General features: G+C 46.7%; 1 protein-coding gene across 3 annotated transcripts in view; it reads left to right on the forward strand.

Annotated features, from left to right (window-relative positions):
* Positions 1–23668, forward strand: part of NRP2 (neuropilin 2) — a 115451-nt gene that overhangs the window by 6869 nt on the left and 84914 nt on the right. For all 3 annotated transcript variants that reach the window (XM_079924499.1, XM_079924500.1, XM_079924501.1), the window contains exon 2: positions 7934–8111. In XM_079924499.1, coding sequence (XP_079780625.1) covers positions 7934–8111 — 178 coding nt within the window. The remainder of the gene's footprint in view (positions 1–7933; positions 8112–23668) is intronic.

Raw genomic sequence — 23668 nt, forward strand, 5'->3', positions numbered from 1 at the left:
AAGCATCAGAGCCAGACCACCTGGATTAAAATCCAGCTCAGCCACTTGACAGCTCGGTGATCCAGAATCCTTAATCTCTCTGTACTTCAGTGTCTTCATCTGTAAAATGTATTTGATAATAATAGCTGATTTCTAGGGCTGTTGGGCTATGTCAGATTACATAGAGTACTGTTTAGTACATGTTAAGCTGTCTGTGCAGAAGTCATTTAATCTTCAAAACAGCTTCAGTGGGGTTAGCAGTATCTGGTGATCATAGAAAGATAGAAAGGACACTAACACCCATGTGGTAAGTGGATGTTACTTTTATGAGTTTTTTTTTTAAATAAATAGATAATTTACGCATTCTCAGCTCTTACCCCACTAAACCTTTGTCTGGTTTTATAAGCGTCAGATGATCTCTCGGCACACTGTTCTTCAGAGACGGATGTTCTCTGCTGGGTTCTCATCTTAGATTTATGTCTGTTCTTTGCATTTTTTTTTTCTCACCTGGGTTTTCTACTTTCAGTGTTCTCACCTCTACTGATTTTTTAAATCTCTCTCTTTCCCTTCCCTCCTCTTCCATTCTTCATCCCTGAAAAGGTGCTCAGCAGGGAGTGCTGCGTGGAAGGGGCTCCCTGAATGTGTAATAACTTCTACTCTGGCATTAAGGCCCCTCACCAGCTGAACTCAAAAAAGTCATCATAAAGACAAAATAGCTTTTACCCAGCAAGATTCTTGATAATCCCATTTCCCTCTGGGTCTTCATAAAGGAGTCATGATCTAATCCAGAAAGAAAAGGGAGGAGGCTGGGAATAACAAAAGGAAGGCGTGCAGTGGGTAGGGCTGCTGGCCAGCTGAATGCACACAGCCAGTGATACCCTGCTCACCGCCTCTCGAGATCCCGTGATAGCCAGGGATCCGGGTTCTGGCCAATCTTTCAGCGAAGAAGATAAAGGGAATTGCAAATTACTGGACCAAGCGGCGATAATAATTGTTTTGATAAAGGGGAAAAATAAAACAGATGTGCCTAAAAGGCATATTGGGGGCCAGGGAGGGGAAGGGAGCCGGGGAGGGATGGGTAGAGAACTAAACTGACACCCAGCAAGAGTCTAGTGAGGAAGCAGTAGTTTGAATCTTCTTGGCACTACTGAAAACAAATATCTAGAGCTTGCCTTTGGGAGGGTAGGGGATGGAGTGAGGGGGCAAGAAAACCCTCAGATAAATTAATTTTACCATCATTAGAATTAAAATGTAATCTCTTTTGAACTTCATCATTATTATCTGAGGTTATTGTGTCCTATGAGATATAGTTCACACTAGCTCTACCCTGTGACTAGGTATTATCCCAGACAAGTCCTCTAAACTCTCGGTTCACCAATTAAAAAACATTTGCATTTACTAGGAGCTGTGGGTCGGGAAGGAAGGGGAGTAGCTGGATAAGCAGAACAATTTGTGACGAGGCTTTCTTAGAATTTGTGATACCTACGGATACTTTTGGTGTTACGCCAGTCAGTTATTAATTCATCAAGCCTCACTGAGTCTGACTTTTGGGAAAGACTCTGGATTTGATGCTGTGTGGTTTGCCAAAGATGAACAGGTGGTCCAGCAGCATGGATAAGGCTCTCTCACACCTTAGAAGATGCTGAAGAGCTTCAACCTCAGAGGTTGGGAAAGGTCACTCGTGGTGTGGGGAGATCAGGGAGGGCAGAGGTGCCGTGGGAGCCTGGATTGAGAGGATAGACGATTTAGAGCTGGGAAAGGCATACCAGGGGAAGGGGAACTGGGAGCAGAGAAGGGAACACTTCTTGTCTGGGGAATACTCAGAAACTGCAGATAAGACGGTGTGGAGGCAAATAATTGCAAATCAGGTTGGATATAGTAGCTTGTGCCAAATGCAAGGCCCAAATTGCTGGGCCAGGGGGGTTGGATTTCATTTACTAACCAATGGGGAGCCATGAAAGTTTCAACAGAAGCCTTTAGTTAATCAAAATAAATGAAAAAAATTATATTACCTTTTGGAGAGGCCCTAAAATTATTCTTCTTCTATTTCCTTCCCCAAATGTCTGTTGAAAGGGTCAGGAATTGTAATCCCAGATCTCTCATGATTGGCATCAAAATTGCATTTGCAATGAGGGCTGGGAAAGAGTGGACATAAATATAAACTAATGATATTATATTGGCTGCCCTATTGGAATTGTGTTTGCTTATGATATAAGATGACAAATAACGAGGTTACCACAGGTGGCATGATTTGAGGTCAGGGAAGGTAATCGCCTCAAACTACATTTTAACGATTAAATGAAGGTTCATTTTTCGCATCCAGACTGAGGGGAAGAGACTTCCCAAAGGCCCTATTTCCAGACCCAACTTCCAGTTCTCTCCTTGGTGAATTCATCGGAGGTGTTTCAGAAGAGGAAGTTTGCCTCATTCCTCACTTCTTTTTCCATGCTCATCTGCTGGCTTCCTGTCCCCCTCTCTGATTCCCTCCATCCTACCCTCCCGGACGCTTCTTTTATTCAGATTTTGAACCTTATCATTGCAGAAGTTCATAGGGATTTGCATTTGCTGCGCCTTCAGGAGTGGATCGCTCACTGCCACCCAGCCCCATAAATTGAATAGATTGCATCCCTTCCCAGTTGCCTTAGGAAGTGGTCAAACAGCCGCATTCCTGGGCTGATGGATTGGCTCATTTCTTCCCAGCTTAAGCCAAGATACAGATTTTATGAGACTGTCTTGTGACAGGCTGAAGTCGCTTTGAATAAAACAAAATCCAGCCTCAGCCCACAGAAATCACTCTTTAAAAGCAGCTTATCCAAGGTTAGTGAGCAAAATTTGGTTCAAACCCTGAGCACAGGACTTAGATGATTTGAGTGAGAGATTGGAAGAAACTCTTTTTTTCTGTCTTTCTTTTCATGCATCACTGTTGTTGAGATGCTCACACACAGAACTGTGTATCCCTAATATTTATAAATATACAGCCACAGCCTCAGTTAAGAAAAGAAACCCACGTCGGTAGAGCTAATGTGATTGAAAGAGACATTTGAACTCTCCATAATGCAGGACAGATACTTTCATCTGAAGAACCCTGGAGTTTTGTTTCAGGCTTACTAAGCAAATGAAACAGAAATTAACACCTTGCATAAATATCTTATTGTCTAGGAAGGTAGAGAATCTTTTAAATTTCGGGTTCATCTATGGGTTACAGGATTTTTGCCCCCTCCTCATTATACAGGCTTTGAACTTTAGAACTGCAGCTGACCTTTAGAACTACTCCCCTCCGTTTATAGATGAGAAGACAAAGGCTCAGAGTTGTTTACTAACTTACCCAAGGTCACACAGCTTGCCAGTGGGGAGACCATACTTGAATAGCAAGGCTTCTTATTAGTTAAGTGGCAAGACTTCTCTTTTGAAATCATAGAAAGAGCTTCTTCTTTTCCTTGCTACCAATAATTAAATAAAAACAATGCTGTGGAAATAGGAACAGGATGGGATTGTGTTGTGAACAAAGGATAAATTATAAAGTAAATAAAGCGTATTATTTTGGGGGGAAATGAGACTGCTTTTCTCCACCAAGTGCCCTCAGGTACATGTATGAAATTGATGTCTTCTAATCCTTCTACTCTTTCTCTTTTCTATGGCATTTTAAAGTAACAAGGGAACTGAGATTTAGTGGGTTTCAAACTCACTTCCAGGAAGTCCTGATGTTCTTACAGAGAAGCCCCATCAGAGAGGAGGGGAGGGACTTCATGGCGGGGATACTGCACTGATTCTGGTCACCCTCCGTCCCCACACCCAAGAAGAGCTCCACTTTTAGCTGCTTTGCCCATTGGAGTTCTGGATAGAGTTCTGATCAAGGAAAACACAAACACTTCTAAAAATAACTTTGAAAACTACACACTTAATTCAATCCTCTCAATGAATTACAGTTTAGGAAGCTGAGACACAGGAAGGTCACAGGGAGTTGAGAGTCCAGGTGCTGCATCCCCTCTTCTTGCTAATGTCAGCCCCCCTCCCCTCCTAGTAATCTGGTTCCCTTACCCCAGACCCACCTTTGACATCACCTGACTCTCCAGTCCCCTATCCAGCCAGCCTAAGTTTCCTGTTTTTGCCAAGGACTTTTACTTTCAGTTCAGCTAAAATGAGTGATCTGATTCTTCTACTGTGGGACAGCCCACAGCCTGTTGCCTGGTGTCACCTGGTGTCTCTGGCCATGGCGAAGTAAGCCATTGTAATTGATTATTTTCAAGTCCTGGCCATCCAGTGTTTCTTTAAAACAACTCCAGCTGAATTTCCTTAGGAGGCAGACCAGATTTTTAAAGAAGATCTGTTACTCCTTCTTAATAACTACTTCCCAAATATCATATATTACGAAGGAACCAGTGCTTCGTCTTAAATTGGGTTCTATGGGAGGGTGAGTTCTTTCTGAAACTGGCCTTAGAATTGTAAGTGGATGGGTCCTGAATCCCTTTACCTGATCCCGGGCCAGGTTACCCCTAGGCAGCATCAGATGGTGCGTAGCTCACCAGCAAACAAGGGCATGTGAGAAATACAAACAAAAAAGAGAAGATAGGAAGGTCAGAAATAATCTGACCTTTTATATGTCAAATTAAAACACCTAAGTAGTCATTATGGGGGAAAAATCAAACCTTTGTGACTTTAGAACTTAGCATCCCCTTGATTTCAAATTATGTCTAGAGGTGTCACTTGAATCCTTTCATCCGTGGGCCTCTTTATCTGACCTGACCTGGCCCATCCCTTACGTTTCCTTCCCAGATGTAGGAGAAAACCCGCTCTGAACCGTCCAGGCCTGGGTTTGCCTACTTCTCTTTGGGAAGTGAATTTGCCCCAGGTGAAAGGCTTTCACAAAATAGAGAAAGAAGTCAGTCGCTTGTCAACTTGCCAAACAGGCTCAGTAGCTAAAAATTCAACAGGGTCAGCTTCCCTTCTGTATGTGGAGATTGGCCTAAAGGCGTTTGCCCTTGAGTTCAGCCCCCTTTTGGCTGGGCTGGACTCCTCTGAAACACGATAGAGAGCACTTATGCTGTTCCTTTTGGAATGCGACAGAGACCTCCCAAGCCCTGGATGGTGTAGCTCTTCAGAAAAAAGTCTAGCTCATTTCTATTGGGAGCGTGTTTGTATTTCAGAAATGGAAGGGTTCCCAAACCTGGAAATGAAAGATCAGTGATTAAGAGGAAGTGTAGAAGGATTAAGCGTGTTTTCCTTACAATTTTTACTGATGAGAGATTTCAAGAATTCAGTTCTCTCCAAGCAAAATAGAGACAGAAATTCTAGTATTTATCTTGGTGGATATATGTCTGTGCAAATGATGTGTGATATTTTATGAGAGGGTGTGAAAGTGTGTACAGGACTAAAGTGTGAATTTCTAATATGTATACGTACCGGATATATGCTCGATATCTATGTTTGTGTGTGTTTCTGAGTGTGAGTGCCATCCAAACACGAGTGTGAGTTTATAAATGTTTGGATATTGAAAAGGTTAACAACACGCAAGCAAAGCAGATGTTTTAATGAGTTTTTAAATATTTTAATAAGTGCCTTGATTTTCTTCAGATAAAGAAAGAGCAGGAAAAAAGAAAGGGGTTACTCCTTTTTCCTTTGGCTAAGTGAGTTTTAACAGCCGAAAATGCAGACTGTCCGCTATGGGATATATATAGTTTAATTTTTTTTTAAGTGAGGAAATGATGACTCCTGGTGTGGGTGAGAAATGAAACCTTCCTATGAGGAAGTTTCCTGTCTTTATTGCTGATTATGTGTGCCTGGTCTAATGACTAAAAGCTTAAACTTGGGGGGGTGGGGTGGAGGGGGCAGGGAACTGAGGGAGAGAAGTTCTTTCAAGAGTAACTGGAGGGAAGCAGGGAAGGGATAAAGAAGGAGGGAAGGAGTTTGGATGACTTGGTTACAAGACAGGAGCTCAGCTCAGATTCCATCTGCTGAGTTCCAAGGTGAAAAATGTGGTTTGGGGTGAGTTGGTGGCAAGGCTGCAGTTTTCAGCAAAACGGCTGGCAGAGGAGCTGTACCCAGCAGAAAGTTTCCTCTCCCGTTAGCTTGGTCCGAGCAGCTGGTGATGGGGAGGGGTGATCCCCACACCTCCACCTTTTCAGAGGGCCACCACTCTCAGCCCTATTTCGCGCCCACGAACCAGGAGCAACGGGCCACAGTTTGACTTGCTGGAAGTCGTTGGGTGCCCAGCATGGTGGAGTGGTGTGGACACCTGGAAAGACTGCGGGACTAGCCGCAGAGGAACGGGCGGCACCCGGCTCAACTGCTGGCCTCATCTCTGTCTGGGCGGGGAGGCTGGGCCCATTGTCCTCCTGGACTGGGGAGGGTGCGGGGTCATTAGTTAGAGGATGATGTGGTCTCTGCAAACCAGAGGAAATGGCCTGCTTTTGTTTTCCACCCAGTAGGAAATGGAACCTGAATCCATTAGATTCTGGGCAGTTCAACGCGGCACAGTTTGAGCTCTTAGAGGCGTGATGCCTAAAAGGCTACTTGTGTGGATTTGTGTGTCCCAACCATCACTGCACAGTGTGCCCATCTTTTATGCGTTTAAAGCCTGTCAGGCTGGTAATCTAAAGCAGAGGTCTGGACGACAGTAATGCCAACAGACACGGGGAATAGGAGAGTGCACCTGTAGAGTTAAAAAATGCATGACCCTTTCCCTCAAAGAGCGAGCACAGGAGAAAGCCCCGTCCTGTAGGGTAGCTGCTGAGCCCGAATGCATAATTCACGGACCCCGTGCTGCTCCATGCAGATGGCGATATTAAATCGTGATTGATGCTAAGAGAGGCACACATCTTAGGAAGTTCTCCTAGAGGCTTCTGAATATTTCCAGGTCTCTTGTGCCTTCCCATCTTCTGTTCTACCGTGGTATTGAGCCAAACCCCTCCATTTCCCAGGAACCCCTCCTGGGGATGACAGAGCTTCACTCCCAAATATGAGATGCTTCAAATGTCATCACCCACCTCTTCTGCCTTTGAAGATCGCCCCCTTCCCTCCTGGCCCACATGAAGCTGTTTACCTCCAGCTGGGCACTGCTGAGGGGGAGGGGAGCAGCTACTCCCCTGCAGCCTCCTTTCCAAGGCTGGTCACCACTGGACAAAGCAGCAGCACACTCTGGTGGTGGTGACCAGGCAGGAGGGACAGCGGCAAAAAGCTTGCAGAAAACACAGGCGTCCACTCAACACAAAGCACTTTTGTCAAAACTCTGAGGTCAGAGCCAGTGGATTCTCTAATGCAGATTTTTCCACTCAGTGTATAATGAAATAATAAATCAAATTTGTGGTGTATTTGGAATTAAGTGTTTGGGGGCTTTTGCTTTTTCTTTCTTAAAAAAAAAAAAAAAAAGCTGAAATCACCCTCCAGGGTCTGTTCTGGCCCAAAACTGAAAATGCTTCCTCCGCATCACATATAATTGTTACCAGGCTCACTTGTGGGTCGGCACCACAAAACCACTATTGTCAGTTCCCGGAGTCTTTACTTCTGGCTCCCTGGGCTGGGCTGGGGAACACCAAATAACATGAAGGATTTATGAGATAAAGATAGAGATGCGAGGTTTGAATGAGGAGAAGATGGGCCAAGCAGGGGAGACAGGAACAGGCAGGGAGGCACGTTAAGTTTTCAGTTTTGTTGTTTTTTTAAAAATCTCAGACCATGTAATTGGGAATATTTATGAGCATTTTCTGGAATATTTTCGTTTGGCAAGAGCGTGTGTGCGTGCGCGCGCGTGTGTGTGGTTGGGTGAGTGGGGGTAGGATGAGCTGAAATAATCTCTTCCACTGAATGAGTAAGTAGGTTATTCTCCTGGACTGCCATAAAAGGTCTGTAAAACTGTTTTAATCAGCCACTGGTAGAGAGGAGAAACAAGGAAAGGAAAAAAAAAAAAACAGACTGTAACATATTTGAAGTTCTTTGCTTCGTGTGTCTTCTCTTCCAGACCAACCCTGTGGAGGTCGTTTGAATTCCAAAGACGCTGGCTATATCACCTCCCCGGGGTACCCCCAGGATTATCCATCCCACCAGAACTGTGAGTGGATTGTTTATGCCCCCGAACCCAACCAGAAGATTGTCCTCAACTTCAACCCTCACTTCGAAATCGAGAAGCACGACTGCAAGTAAGCACCATCCTGTGCCATGTACATCCACGAGACACACACCCCCCACCCGCTCCCCAGGCTTCTGCCATACCTGCCGCCTCGTGGCAGCTCCCCTGGCCCTAGGACCTGCTGAACAGTGGTGATCCTGGCCCCAGAGGGAAACCTCAAGAGATTTATTTCTTTCAGTGGAAATAAAAGCCTAGTTGATCCCATAGTATGGAGGAAAGCGCCTTCCTGAGTGAAGAGTGTAAAGAATACACCCTAAATTCAAAGGCTGGCAGTGGAGGAGAATTCCACGTAGGGGCGGGGGGGGGGGTGGTGGAGTACACAACGCCAGCTCTTGACTTTAAGATTGACTTTCCCCTTGGAGATCTCCCCATTTCCACTGCCTCTCCCACATGTAGGAACCCCAGCAGCTTCCTTCAATAAAACAGTAGCCAGATTCCCCAAGTGGAGACTTCCTGTGTATCCAACCGTGGAGAATCAGGCTGTTATTTTAGGAAGCAGTGGCAGGTTTCCTTATAGAGAGAGAGCTAAACAGCTGAGTCTATACTGGTAGGTCTGAGATTCGCATTGATTCTTGGTATCCCTGCTGTGCAGGTTAGAGTCTCAAAGCAGGTGTTATGGATTTATTTAACAAACACTTTTCTAATTGCTTTGTAAATATCAATACATTCAGTTCTCACAATGGCCCTGGGAAGTTGGTGCCTCCATTTTGCAGATGAGAAAACCAAAGCCCAGAGAAGTTAAGTCACCCGAGGTGACTCAGCTGGGCTCACAACATTGGTCCTGCCATCTTGGAAATGTGTGGCTTGGGAGAGACCAAGCAGACGTTTAGACATCTGTGAGTGCTTTAAAAATGCCATGTTGCGACTTCCCTGGTGGTCCAGTGGCTAAGACTCTGCGCTCCCAATTCAGGGAACCCGTGTTCCATCCCTGGTCAGGGAACTAGATCCCACAGGCCACAACTAAGGGTTTACATGCCGCCACGAAGACCCAGCACGGCCAAATAAATAAATAAATAAATAAATAAAAAGGAAGGTAAAAGAAACACCATATTAACACCAAGGTCCCTATAAGTTAAGGTGAGGGAGGAAGCAGCATTGCAATGTCAAGCGTGTGAATGCCCTTTGTACTGTCTAGTGGGCTCCACCTTAAAGTCTTTCCTCGCTGAAACCAAAGTGAGAGTTTTCTATACAGGATAGAATGTGCCAACGATCGTGTCCTGCTCCAGACGAGTGCCTAGAACATGCCACTGCTCTGATGGGTGTTCAGTGGCCCCTTATGATGAATAAATAGTCTGAGCATTCCTTGTGAGCAATGCATTGTGAAGGCTGAAAAATTAATAAAGGAATCAGCTAGCAGGAGACGTACAAGGGAGCAGGTCTAGGTCTGGGCCTGGCTACCTTGTGGAGGAGAACAAGGCTCCTCTTTAACCAGAGTTCGATCGGGAGGCACAGTGAATCGATGTCATTGTTATCCTCCTAGGACTCCTTTGCACCTTCGTAATGGTTTTTTTCCTAACAAGAGGTAGTCTTTGTTGAAAACCGAAGGGTTTCCCGGGTGGACGCCTCATGTGACAAAGAGTCATAAGACGGAGTTATAATCCCAGATCCACTCTTGACTCCATGGATGACGTAGGGTAACTAATCAGTTCCTCTTTGTCTAAGTGAAATGCACAGCCTGTGTATATTTGCACAGCACCTCAAGGCTGCCAATTCCCTGCCAGTGAACTTGACCAAAAATTTCTGTTAGAAGAGCGTCTTTATAAGGTATAAGGCTTCTGGTGCCTCTGGCTGGGTTACAGAAGGTTGGCACAGACTGAAGCGTGATGTACTGAGAGCTTGGGTCTGAGCTCAGAGAACTTTGACTAATCACCTGTCTCAACAGAGGGCCAAAATCTGTTATGCTTATGCCAGCAAATCTCCCAGGAAAATTGCTGGGAGGTCATCTCATGTATATTCATAGTGGCAGAGAGAGAAGGCATGGCTTTGGGAAGGGAAAACTCAGGAACTGGTGAGCATGACTTAAAACATGTTGGAAGCACACAAGGCCAGGGAAGCATGTTCCTGCCCAGTTTGGGGCTGTGGCGTACCCCTTGCCCTCAGGACTCAGCCCCAGGGATGGAGCGAGCACAAGGTCTGTGAAGCCACTGGGAACAGAGGAACCAAGACGTTGCCTCTGGCTGGAGTTGGAGTAGGGGAAGCAGGTAAGGTACAAGGTTATGCTGAAGCTTCTGGTGCTTACCGTCAGTACCAAGAAGCTTCCTGTTTTTCTCCCCACTCCCCCAATTCCATGCTTCCAGCGTGAACTGAAAAGTTCAGGGAGGTCAGAAAAAGATCCTTCTGGAGTCTCCTTGCCCCAGTGCCAAAGTGTCAGCAAGACGCTGTTGGGGTCACGCCTCTGCTACTTAACCTCATCCTTAGTTCTCTTAGCCTCCCCCATTTCTCCTCCACTCCCCATTTCTCTCTCATCCTCATTAATTTCTCTACTTAGAAAGACACATCCGGTTCTCTCCATCTCTCACCCTGCAAGGTATTTTTAACAGTCTTCACTGCCACCTGCGTTCAGGGTTAAATGGGTTCCTCCTCCCCCACTGCCTTGTTTCACTTTCTTGTGAAGGGGACAGTCCTGAAGATTCTGTCCTGTTTCTCTTCTCTCCCGCTCTCATTTTCCTTCCAAGGGAGCTCCCGGGTTGGAAAGCACTTACTATCAGAGGAGATTAGCATCCTTTCTCTTTTCGTTTCGGTGCATGTTTCCAATTGGGTTTGGCTCTCAAGGCCCGCAGGGTAGACACGTACCAAGAGAAAACGGCCCAAAGGGCCTTCCGAGGAGAGCATGCAGCAGCAACATTCCCTGCAAAACGAAATATGAGTAAGAACGTCAGAGAAAAAAAAAACAACCAGCCCCGCTGTGCAAAAAGGGCAGTGGTCAGCATGCCTGCCCTTTTCTGTTTTCCCCTCTTCTTCCTTTGTGCAGGATTAACTGCAAAGATGGCCCCATGACCTGGGCATGGGCCCTGCTATGAGAGGATTAGCCTGGCTGGTGGCCCCTAAGCCTTTGGCGGCTTGTCCCTCGACATCCACATCCTAAAGGTGGAGCCCGTGGGTGAATAAACCCCAGACAGACAGACCTTTTCCCCTAACCGTCGCTTGCTAATTTTGTTCCATTTAAGTCTGCCGTCTGCTTGGAAACTTTCACTCACCAGCCCCGGTTTTGCCTGAGTCAGTACAGTCCGAGGCCACCATCTGCAGTGAGCTCCCAACTCCTCCCTCTGGCCGTCCGCAGGAATCCAAGCCCCAGCACCCACAGGCTGCTCTGAGGCCTAGTCACCGACTGCAGGCAGAATCCAGAAACCCCTGTGGACAAAAGGGCAGGACTCAGGGCCATCTGAGCAAACAGGGAGAAGCCACTTCATTCCCCGCGGTGGGCAGGAGGACCGTGCTGCTGCCTTTCACTTGAGTCATCAGACAAGTGCCTGAACCTTAGGGCTTTAGAAGCACATGCATGCAAACCTGAGTATTCTTTTTTCCCTTTCTGAGATCTAAAGTATATGTATTCTTGAAAACACCCACCTGTGTCGGATACACAGCTTATTCACGAGCCCTCGCACAAGCCTAGCATCCCAGCCCATCCCGGAGGCCCAAAGAAAACCAGAATCAAGAGTCTAGGTCCTTTCAAGAACTGGTTATTTCCAGATGGATATCGTGAAAAACATGCTTCAGAAAGTGCGAAAACCACTAGGAAGACTTGACAGAACATTTCTTAGGCTGAAAAACCCACACAGAGACCTATACTGATAATTTGATGTGTATGTTCAGCACAGCGAATCTCATTTACCATGCCTCATTGAAATTTCCAGATTCTAAAACATACTCCTCTAAAGTTGCGAAAGTTCCTCTTTAGAAAGACTTCTGATTAAGAACATTCTAAGTCATGTGCCGTGCTTCCTTGTCTTCTTCAACAAAATTAATGCTAAGGTGAGTCAACTTTTCCTCGATGATTCAGGCTTCTAATTCTAAACTTGACAGAGGCTGGGTAATTTCATGTTTGGGTCGGATAGATCTAGATATGAGTTTTTGTTGACATTTTAAACTTCCCAGGCCTCAGTGTCGTCATCTGCAAAACTTTGACAATGGTAACTACTTTGCAAGATTTCAGTCTCTTGTTTACGTAGATACACAATAAATTCGCAACTGGGTTAGCGTCTCTGTACGTTGGGGGAATGTGTGACTTTTTTCTATCGATACTCTTGCTGTCATCTTCTGTTATGAGTATACCCCTCTGACCTCTTTTTACCCTTTTATTGTGGGTATGGATTTTGCTTCAGGAGGTTTCGGTGTCTGTTGGGAAGTGTTTAGTCTGGGGTCTAAGCTATTGTCCCAGGCCAGTGCAGTCCCAGGGCCAGCATGTCTGGTTTGCTTTAGTCAGCCACGCTCATAGCAGAGTGCGTACTAGGGTGGTCTCCCGGGGACAGAGTGTGAGAGCATCAGTGCATGGAGTCCTCGGCATTAGTTGAGCTGCTCACCATCTTTTCTTCTGAAACTATCCCCCCACCCCGCCCCACCCACATTCTGGATATTTGAGGTTTGGGGGGATATTGGGCCTCTAGCTAAGTGTGCTGGATAAACAAAGTGCCCTTGTGTTTATTTACGGCCAGAGGAGCTCTCTAAATCTTAGAAGATGCGTGTGCTTCTCCCAAAGTAGGGGATGCTATCTTAGGAAGGGGGCACTTTCCCAGGTTGATAAGTTGACTACGGGCAACAGAGGGAACATACCAGACCTCAGTAATCTGGCCCTTCCCCAGCGGGCCAGCGAAGATTCCCTGTGCTCAATAAACGTCCTCCACATACAACCACATACAACCTTACTACATCTGCAGGAGACCCTGTGAGGGCCAGGGGTCAGACTCTCCTCCCTCGCCCCTCCAGTGCCCCACGGCACGCTCCCCTCCATTCCCCCTTGGAGTCCTTGATTCCTCCAGCTCTCTTTCAGGGCCCCCTACTCGGAACTCCCCAAGCGTTGCCTATTGCCCTGATTCGCTTGCTGTTTGTTCGTGCGTGGTCATCCTGTGTTCTGAGCACGTAAGTTCTCTAAGGGCACGGGCCACGTGTGTCTCACCTCTACCCTCTAAGGTGCCTAGACCTAGAGGGGGCTGAGCAGGGGCATGCAGATGATTGTGTCAGTGAGATTTTTACATCTGGGTTGCCAGGATGTAAGTCAGCATGGCATGAACCCGCATTGGAAGGTCAACAGAGGTGTCTTCCCTAGTCGTCCATCTTATGATGTGACATAATGACAGCAGGAAGGTAAGACACGGGATCACAGAAGTCACTAAGCTCTCTGTGACTTGGTCTTTCATCGGCAAAGTGGCAATAGACCTTTCATTCGTTCCTAGTTATTAAACATCTGCTGTGTGCCAAGCATGATGATAGCCTTGGGAATTCAGTGATGAGTAAGTAAATTGTACTCTTTGACCCTATGAAATTTAGAGTTTGGAAGGAGGAAGCAAGTAAAAAAATACGTGGTTACTGATGATAAAGTTGCCACATGTGAGCCTGACACTGCCAAGTGCTTTACATACATCATCTCATTCGATCCTTGCAACAAACCGTGAAATGGGAAGTGGTTGTTACTCTTCCCATTTTACAAATGAAGAACCTTGGGCTCAAAGAAGGTAAGCAACTGGCCCAAGTTTGCACTCTTGAAGGTGGCAGAGAATGGGATGAAGTGAGAGAGTGGCATGGACATATATAAACTACCAAATGTAAAACAGATAGCTAGTGGGAAGCAGCCTCATAGCACAGGGAGATCAGCTCGGTGCTTTGTGACCACCTAAAGGGGTGGGATAGGGAGGGTGGAGGGAGATGCAAGAGGGAGGAGATATGGGGATATATGTATATGTGTAGCTGATTCACTCTGTTATAAAGCAGAAACTAACCCACCATTGTAAAGCAATTATACTCCAATAAAGATGTTAAAAAAAAAAAAGTGCAGAGAAGGGATTTGAAACCAGAACACACTACTTTGCAACCTGAGCTCTTTACTCTCGTGCTCTATTGCCTCCGCCAACACCATGCATTCTGACCGGGGACGTGATATGAGCCCTGGGATCTACCCTTGGCTGAGGAGATCAGGGAAGGCTCCCTGGAGGAGGCGATGCCTACACTGATCCTGAAGAAGTTAGCCAGGCAAAGGGGATGGCGGTAGCGCTGGTGGCCCAGGCAGAGAGCATCATGTCAAAGGCAAGAAGGGGAGAGACTTTGATGTCTTCAGGAACCACAGTAATGTAGGGCCATCCTAGTGGCTTGTTGATACAAACCCCCTTCTCGGTGAAGAGATGACTGGGCAATGCTATTTAATTTTATTGCCTGGCCAGACAACTTCCAGCATCTCAGCGAGGGGCTGTGGTCAGGAAGCAGGAAAGAGTGAGATGATGGGGACTCTCTGCTGTCCCGCTCTCCCTGGTCAGAGAGTTTCTGCAGTTTCATACCCTATATCCAGGGACCATCCCCCCCTGCAATTTAATGCCTAAAAGTGGGGTATGGCCTGGGAAAGTCTGGGTAACACTCTGCATTAAGCTCCGCTCGTCAGTTTACTCCTACACAAGACTCCCTGTGTACACACATCTCTTTCCTACGAATAGAGGGCAGGAGGGCACAATGCCCAATTAGACGCGTGGCTTCAGCTGGTCTCTGGAACTCAGAGCAGAGTGAGAGTTCTCTGTGGTTCAAGAGGGTGTCTTGCACTCGGGAGAGATCCTAGGTTGATTACTCATGACATTGTTACAGATTTACTGCCCGCTCAGCCACAGAAATATTCTGATTCCCCCAAGGAACCAATGAGCAGCAATACTTTTCTGTATCACAGCAACCCTGCTAATGACAGAAACAGATCCCCTCCAGGTACGCGGTGCAATAAACGGGAACAGTCCTGCCGCCTCGAGCTCAGCTGGCAGCCAACCCCACACTCACCAGCCTTGACCAGGGACTCCACCCAGCAGCTTAGCTCGCTGAAGAAGTGGGGGAAAACACCGCAGATTGTTCTCCGCCTACCAAGGTTAAAGAGCAGTTGGGACAACGGTTATTTTTGGCAGTTTGTTTTTAAATATGCTGTGTTGCAATCGCAACTCTCCAAATGCAAGCTTCACTGTGGATGTCCTTCCTAACAATGCATTTTTATCTTCTCATTGAGAAAATGACTTGAGGTTTTCTAGTACACAATCCCACTGTTCTGGCTCTCAAGCCTGGCACCTTCTCTGAACCCAGAGGTCCCAGAAGCCCAGCATCTCACCCCATGTAGCTCCATGTAATTCTCCCATCTAATTACACCGGGTGAGAGTCTGTCTTAAGAAATTCATTGGGAGCTCTGGGTGTGGAGGGGTAAACAGGAGAAGGAAATAGATGAAGTAGAGAAATTAGATTTTTCTAAAAAGGGATTTGTGTGTTTTCTGGTGGTCATGAGTCGTTTAGAAAAAAAAAAGTATTCTCTTTGTTTTGTCCTTTTTAGTGGCGGGGCAGTTGAAACCTTTGGATCAAGAGAAACTCAACAGAATATTTAATTCCATTCTTCTACTTTTGCCTGGATAAATCATCCCAGACAAAAAAAAAAAATTAGCTGCCCTTGTCTTTCCTTCTAGAAAAGAGCTTCCATAATCGTCCTTCATTATGAGACCTGCGCCTCACACCTCATCTCAGCTGATTGCAGAGTAGATGGTTGTATTTAATTTACATAATCAAAACTTTTTTTCCTAGAAGGAAAATCCGTGAAAAATGTTAGCTGGTTCAAAGTAAAACTTGAAAAAGAAGAAGAAAGAAGAAGTGTGAGTTGGGCTTAGGTTTAGGAGGGCAGCAAAAAACTCCACGTGATAAAGGAAAATTCGCATGATTTTTTATGCTTTTTCCCTGGCTTTGTAGCCAAGCATCTTGGCAGTCTCTATAAATGTTTCTGCTCTGCCCCATTAGGGGCTCCATCGTATGTTTGTAGGTGGTATGGAGGGATTGTCAGTTGGACAATAATAGCAAATATTTATTCAGCTACTGACAGGTGTCAGGTGCTACTACACCAAGAACTTTCCATGTGTTACTCTTATAACAATGCTTTGGGGCTGGTACTGCTGTTATTCCCATTTAACAGATGGGGACACTGAGGCCCAGAGAAATCACACAGATAATAATGGTAGGGCTGGGATTTGAAGCCTTCTGCCCAAAGCTGCCTTCGTATACCTGTGTCCTTGTGCCTAGAGCTGTCATCTGCTGTCCCAAGGCTTAGGTATTTGGGGCCTCTCTGATTTCCTTAGATATACTTGACAAGTCTTTTCTTTTCCTTTTCTCTTTCTTCCTTTTCTTTACCTCTTCCTGCCACGTGGTCACCTCCGGGTGCCGACAGGGCAGTCAAGGAGGGAGAGAGAGCTTTCTGTGTCTTTAAATGCGAGCTGGAGGCCTTCCTCTCAGTCAGTTGTCTCTTTCTGCCTCTCTGTCATCCACCTCCGCCCCTGTCCCGCACAGCCCCCCTCGCCGTCTTCTTCAAATTCCCTGTCATTCCCCCATCACCTCACTCTCCGTCTGGAATCCGAAGATGTGAGGGCTAGTAATAGAGTGTCAGCGGAAGTAATTGATTCCTCACACAGAGAGAATTCTCCTGCCTTTAGTGTCAGTGGCGCTGCACCGGAGTCGTGGAGGGTGAGTGAAGCCTGTAAACAGCCCACGGCTGAGCTGTCAGGGTGAAGCCAGACACACTGGGGAGTGAGTGAGAGGGAAAACGGTGGAACAAATCATTGTTTCGTTGGAAAGGAAAGGAGTCAATAATACTTCAGCCCAGGAACTGGTAGTTTGAAAGAGATGGTTGAGACCGAGGAGCAGAGGGAATCCGTGCGGCGGGTTTTAACGGGAGGATTTTTCTTGGTCTCAAGGTAGGAGGTTTTGTTCCCGCCCCATACCCCCTCCGCCCCGTTATCATCATTATTATCATTAAAATAATTACCGTAACAATTACAGTTGATGAGACCTCGGGTTTATAGAGCACCTTTCATCTAAATGTTCAAAGTGATTTATCCCTGTGTCATCCCTTTGAGAGCAGTAGGAGGGTAAGAAAGTATCGTTATTGTTTTGGTCTTATCTGCTGGGAAACTGAGGTCCAAGCAGATACAGGATTTAGTCCCAGCCCCCGGGCAGGCCGCTGGGTTAAACGTCGGGGTACTGACTCCTCTTCTGGGGTGGGTAGGGGGTCGGTCTCTACTGCCCTACTGCCCGCAAGGGCTCTTCTCCTTGTGCAGCCCCCAGAGCTCTTCCCTGGCGCTGATGCTGCCTCCCCACGCTGTGAGGACCCTGCCGGCCACCGCAAGGAGGTGGCCTTCGCGCCAGCCAACGGCTCTGCACGCAGAGCAAAGAGCGTGCTCTGGCTGTGGGATAAATAGAAGTGCTTTAAGGTCTGACTCACACCGTTCCCATCCCGTGAGGAGACTTCCTGCAATCTGGTTCCCTTTCCTGCAGGAGCTGGTTCCTTTCTAGGCATCTTTCTTTCTGGTCTGACTGAGCCTTCAGCCAAGAGCATCCAACATTCTGCACCTTCACAACTTCTACTCCACCCCACCAAACGGCAGCTGCTTCTTTCGGAACAGAGGGGCGTTTCCATGGTGGGAAGAGGCGAGCGCTTTCATGCGTCCTGCGTGGACAGGCCTGCTTTTGCTCTGACAGCCCCGGGGCCTTCAGAACACAGCCATCAGCGAAAGCTTACCAAGCGGCCGTTTGGAGAGGTGGAAGCAGTCCCAGCTGTCTGGCCCGCGAGCACTGGCCTCAGTCTCCACCCTGGCGTGGCAGCAGCCCCTTCCTGCTTGGATGTTAGTGCAGACCCATCATTTCCACACCACCGTGCTTTCTGCATTTGCACAGTAGTGACAAGTTTGCCCCTGGAGCCGGGGCGAACCTCTGAGCTCTGTAACCTGAAGCTCAGGGTGAATGAAATGCAAGGACAGGGCCCGTCACACCTGCCACCTACTCCCCAAGCTGTCCCCTGCTTGCATTTCCGCATGGCACGTTTTTCAGACAAGTTTTGTACTTTCTGACTTTTGTTATGGAGGCTGGATGCCAGCAAAGGGGGATAGAAAAACGACTGGGAGCCTTGATCCCAGGAAAACACATAGAAGACTTTTTCGATGCTGTGATTGATTCCCTAGTGCCCAGCACACCTCGTTCCCAGCAGGCTCCCATTTTTCAGACAGATGGAGAGGTTATGATTCACTCCCACAATCAGACCCTCTGGGAGCCAGGGTTGGTGAGCACCTGTCCCAGAGGGAACTGTTCACCTGGCCAAGTTCAGGGACGCTGCCGGCACACCAGGCCGAGGAATGGTGTACTCTGATTTCCCCTCAGTGGCTTACCCATCAGCCCTGAGAGGCACAGAGGCGTGGTCCCTGTAGCCATTTATGAGACGAGGCAAACTGAGGCATGTTCGATTGACCCAGGCCAGCTTAGAACAATTCAGCAAGTCTCTGGCCCTGCTGCAGTTCACCTTCCCATCTGAGCACCAGCCTAGTGGTGAAGGGACACAAATTGTGGGCTACTCTTATCTGCTTTCTACCCTATATTGTTACAGAATGCTAGCATGGGGTCCTCTGAGCTGACTGCAGAGGGTGAGGATTTTATAGGTGCACAGAGCAGACAGAAAGCAACACTCAACAGTCCTGCTGAAAACAGCCTGCCCAAAAGCCTTAAACTGCACATTAGCACCGGTTGCTTCGAAAATCCTTCCTTGCATAAGCAAATACGTCCCATCCAAGCCTGTCTGCAGGAGCAGAGGAGGTCTGTGGCCACAGGACCTGAGGAACGTGCTTGCTGGGGAGCCGGTCAGTGGAGGGAGTGGTGTTTGGCCAGAGGGTCAGGGAGAAGTGACGCCGGCCTTGCTGTGTGCCCTTGATTCTCTGAAAGTTCATCTACAGTGAGACTTATCAGACGCGGTGTCTGGAGCGGCCTCCTTCCTCACATTGCGAGGCGTTCTTGGCAGCCTGCTCCGCAGGAACAATGAGACCGGCGGGCCCTCTCCATCATCCCAGGGCTTCTGCGGAAAAACCACCAGCAATTATAAATAGATGTTGTTTGTAGTTTCCATTTTCTTGCCTTCAAGGTTTTTTGGAATAACTCCTTCAGTTTGTTTTGGGTTGTTCTCTTTGCATACTTCCTTTGCTGGGTGGTCAGATTTCCTCCCTTCTAAAGAGCCCTGGTGACCCTGGCTGTGAGGGGATTGCTAATAAGCTCAAAATATCAGAGATTCGGGATGGGAAGAAATAAAGGAAGAAAATGAAAGTGCTAACAGCTGCTATTAAAAAGGCACTCGGCACCACGCAAATACACAGACCGATGCGGTGTGTGAGTCCTTGGAGTTAGAGAGCAAATAATGGTAATAAGTTAGGTAAGACATAATAATGATATGGAGTCAGACAACACAACAAATGATGATAGCAGCAGCAGCAATAACAACTAACATTTATTTATTGAGCATTTACTATGTGCCTGGCCCCGTGCTGAGCTGTTGACATGCATTAACTCACCAAATCTAGGGAGGTTGAGTGCCTAGCTCTTCAAGACCCAGCAAATGGGAGTGGAGGTGGTTTTGAACCCAGCCTGGCTGGCTGGTTCCATAGCCTGGGTTCGGAAACATGAGACTGAAACGAATTCTCAAAAACTCAAGTGATGAAGCACTGTTGATGGGTTTGTACAGGAGGAGGATTTTTCGAAACCACCCTCTATAGCACTGAGGTTGGGGAACACTGAGACTGTCTGTAAATTTATTACTTTTCATTTCATCTTCACCTGTTCAGTTTCCAAAGCATCGTGTGTATGTAACTCTTCTCTCCCCCAAGTCTGCCATCCTATTTTGTAGAACCCAGGTAAGAATCAAAATGGCCAGTGCCTTGCAGGTACTCTCTAAGGCACCCAGTGCTGTGCTGGGCCTGTATATACCTTCACGAACCTTTCAACAATCCCACAAGGTGGGGCGTATTATTTCCATTTTATAGATGAAGAAACTGAGGCTCAGAGAAGATCAATGCCTTGCCTGAAATCATACCACTAGCATGTGCCAGGAACCAGCTGGGTCTGTCCACAAAACCCATGCACTGCATTTCCCAGAGTACGCACAGCCCTGTAGACAGGTATGTTTCTGTGCAATTAAAAAAAATTTTTTTGGGGTCCCAGACCCCTTCCCTAGGAAAATGTGTGTACACACAAACACACAAAATTTCTGCGTAGGATTGTAGGGGTTCCCCAACCTACTGAGACTCATCTGTGGACCCTACTGGAAATCCATGGGCTGAAAAATATCTGCTCTAGATGATACTATAAGAGCGTATAAACACACAGGATACTGTTTTCTCACCCAATGGACCATATGTTCGCCTATGGGTATATATGTACTTATAAAAATCCTTCAGTTACAAAAATTAATATGTTATCCCATCTGAACACTTACAAGCTGGATTTCTACTGGATGAGTCTTGAAACCGTGAATTCCAAATCTGTTCACTGCATCTATGGGTGATTTGTCTATTAAATTTGGCGAGTCCTACAGGCTTTGTTTAAACAAAACAGCTAGATAAAACGAGTGAGATTCTGTTAAGTCTCTAACTGAGACGGAGAGGTGTCTTTGCACCTGGCACCTTCTAATGTTACAGTGTTCTGGCAATCTGGCATTCCCACTGCTCTCCAATCTTCATGCAACAACGAGGCCAGAGGACAGAGGCGAGGTCCGTGTGCCCTGGAGTGAAACCGCCTGGGCAGAGCCTGCCTCTGGCCTTTCCTTGTCGTGTGACTTTGGGCAGGTCGCTTAATCTCCCTGAGCCTCAGCCTCTACATCTGCAAATGGATGGTAATCATATCAGGGCCTGGTGTGTATTAAGTGAGGATTGAATGAAATACTGTCTACATGGAGTGAGGATCTAGCCCACTGTGAAGGCTCAGTAAATGGGAGCTCTTCTCATTGATATACCAGCTTCTTATAAAAGTGGTACCAGTGAAAGGGAAAAATTCAAGGCTATAAAAATGGCTTCTTAAAAAACCCGACCTGACAGCTAGCTGATTTCTCCATAAGAGCTGGATGTCCTTACTAAGCTGGAGACCAGGCGACCTGGCTTTGGGCCTGAATGGACCAGAAACTTCGGCATCATGCAGACCTACCTCACAGCCTCTTAGGCTCTCAGGCAGCTTCTTTGTGGAGAAAGTTGTGCATGACAGTGTTGTTTTTTCCTCCTGTTGTCCCTGCAGGTTTTAATGCAAGGATTAATAAGACAGTGTTTGTAGATGTCTTTGAGATTCCTGTAAGAAAGGCACTCCAGGAGGTGGTAAATTCTCTGGCCTGGATAATCTACTCATGAAATATGGAACTTTGAAAGTGTGAGAAAAATCTCAAATCACTTTGACAGCATTTTAATTATAGTTGATTTGTTTGCCGCTAATAGAGAAAACGCTGTCAGCATGATTTGAGATATTTCTTCCACTCAAAATGTTATATTTCATGTTTTCAAGTCACAAGGCAACATTTTGGTTTCCAGATACAACCAGAATAGCTGAGTGAGTGTGTTGGTGCCCAAATGCAGAGTGTAAAATGGACCGAACCCCTCAAAAGCAGAGTTCGTTCTTCTTAACATGTAACGTCAACCTCAGGTCCCTCAATCATTTATTCACTCAACAAAAAGTTAGTGAGCCCTCCTATGTGCTGGGCACCGTGCAAGTATTATAAATTCATCCGTGAAAAGGTGAGGTTCTTACCCTCGTGGTGCTTATTGTCTAGTGGAGGACACAGATTCTAAACAAAGAAAGTATATTGACAAAACCTTACAGATTATGGTAACAGCCAGAAAGGCAATGAGAGGGTGGTGAGGTAGAAAATAAGGGCATGCCAGATGAAATGAGGTAACTAGGGCAGGCTTCTCAGCGGAGGTGACATTCGCACTCAGAAGAATGAGAAGTTACCAGACAGAGCAAAGTCTAACAAAGAGTATTGCAGGCAGAGGGAAGAGAAAGTGCAAAGCCCAGGGGCTGGAAAGAACTTGCTATGTCCAGAACGTGATGGCTTAAACATTCATGATGCAAGTAGCATGAGAGGAGGTATTGCCTGGCTGGCAAAGTTTATGGCTTCAGGACTTGGTTGCAGAGGTGCTTAGATGTGTAGAGAAATCCCATAGAATGGGCACAGCGTTCTTCCTTGGAGCAGCTAAGTACTCTGCCTACGATATAGAAATCCCCTCACAAGCAGTTCTATGTGACATCCATAAAGGTAGACTCTGGATGGGGCTAGACATTATCCAGCCCTGGGAGAAGGGGCCTCCACGTGGTAAATCTTCCAGCACAGCCTCGGTTGGCTGACCCAGCCTTTGGTGGCCTGCTGGGCAGCATCAAGTGTGGGTAGAGTTATGGAAAGTAGAAAGCTTCTTTTCATGTCTGCCTAGTGATGAGAAGAAGAGATGAGACTGTTGCTTTTTCATATCTCTCCTGTGGACTCTTATAATTAATTCCACCATCAAGATTCCCACGCCCAAAATGTGGATTTGGGGAGAGAAATTAAGACTTTGAAGTCAAGAAAGTACAGAAAGCATTCATTAGACAAATGCTCAACATACAGGTGTCGGAATCTGTGAAAAGTAAAAAGGTACTTGGGGAACCATTTTAGAGAGAAAAAAAGAACTGGAGTAAAGATGGCTACTTCAGCTTAGGAAAGTAAATAAATAAAATAAGAAAAGGTAGTGTTAAAGCTTTGAAAGGAATTTTTTCATCTGAGGGAGATTAGGAACAATGAAATGCAAACACAATAGTTAATATGTCTGTTAGCTGGTTTCTGTCTCCTTCCAGAAGATGAATAAGAGGAATGGCTTTTCAGGTTATCCTACATGACTATCGTTGGGGTGAGCTCTGAGTTTGCAGCCCAGATTCCTTTACCAAACAAATGCTGGTTATTGGATGCTAGATGCAAGGTCAGGTCTATTCCAAGGCCACAAAGTTCCTAAGTCTCCGCTAGGTCTTCACAAATGAACCTGACAACACTGAAATTTCTAAGGAGATTTACTCCAGCTGTAGCAAATCCCCGATAAGAAAAAATTTCCCCAAATGAGTCAGTCACACAGGAGGTAAATGAGACATTCTGTGTGGAGTCAGCATGTCAGTTGGAATATGCCCTTCATACAAAAACCCCAGCCAGAAGACCTGGTGGTTAGCTGGGGCTTGTCTACAGGGCAGAACCCCGACACTGAAGGGAAGGGCGGGTGTTAGCTGCCTAACTGTGACTGGTCGCTTTCCCCTCAAGCAAACTGGATGGGAAAATCCAGCTTTTCTAAGAAGTTGAAGTAAGGACTGATTATTTACTTCACAAAAGGACTCACCAGAGGGGTCCTTTAAATAACAAGCTCAGAGGGCTTCCCTGGTGGCACAGTGGTTGAGAGTCCGCCTGCCGATGCAGGGGACATGGGTTCGTGCCCCGGTCTGGGAGGATCCCACATGCTGCGGAGCGGCTGGGCCCGTGAGCCATGGCCACTGAGCCTGAGCGTCCGGAGCCTGTGCTCCGCTAATGGGAGAGGCCACAACAGTGAG

Source organism: Stenella coeruleoalba (assembly GCF_951394435.1).
Source record: "Stenella coeruleoalba genome assembly, chromosome: 6".
In the NCBI taxonomy this organism is placed as follows: Eukaryota; Metazoa; Chordata; class Mammalia; order Artiodactyla; family Delphinidae; genus Stenella; species Stenella coeruleoalba.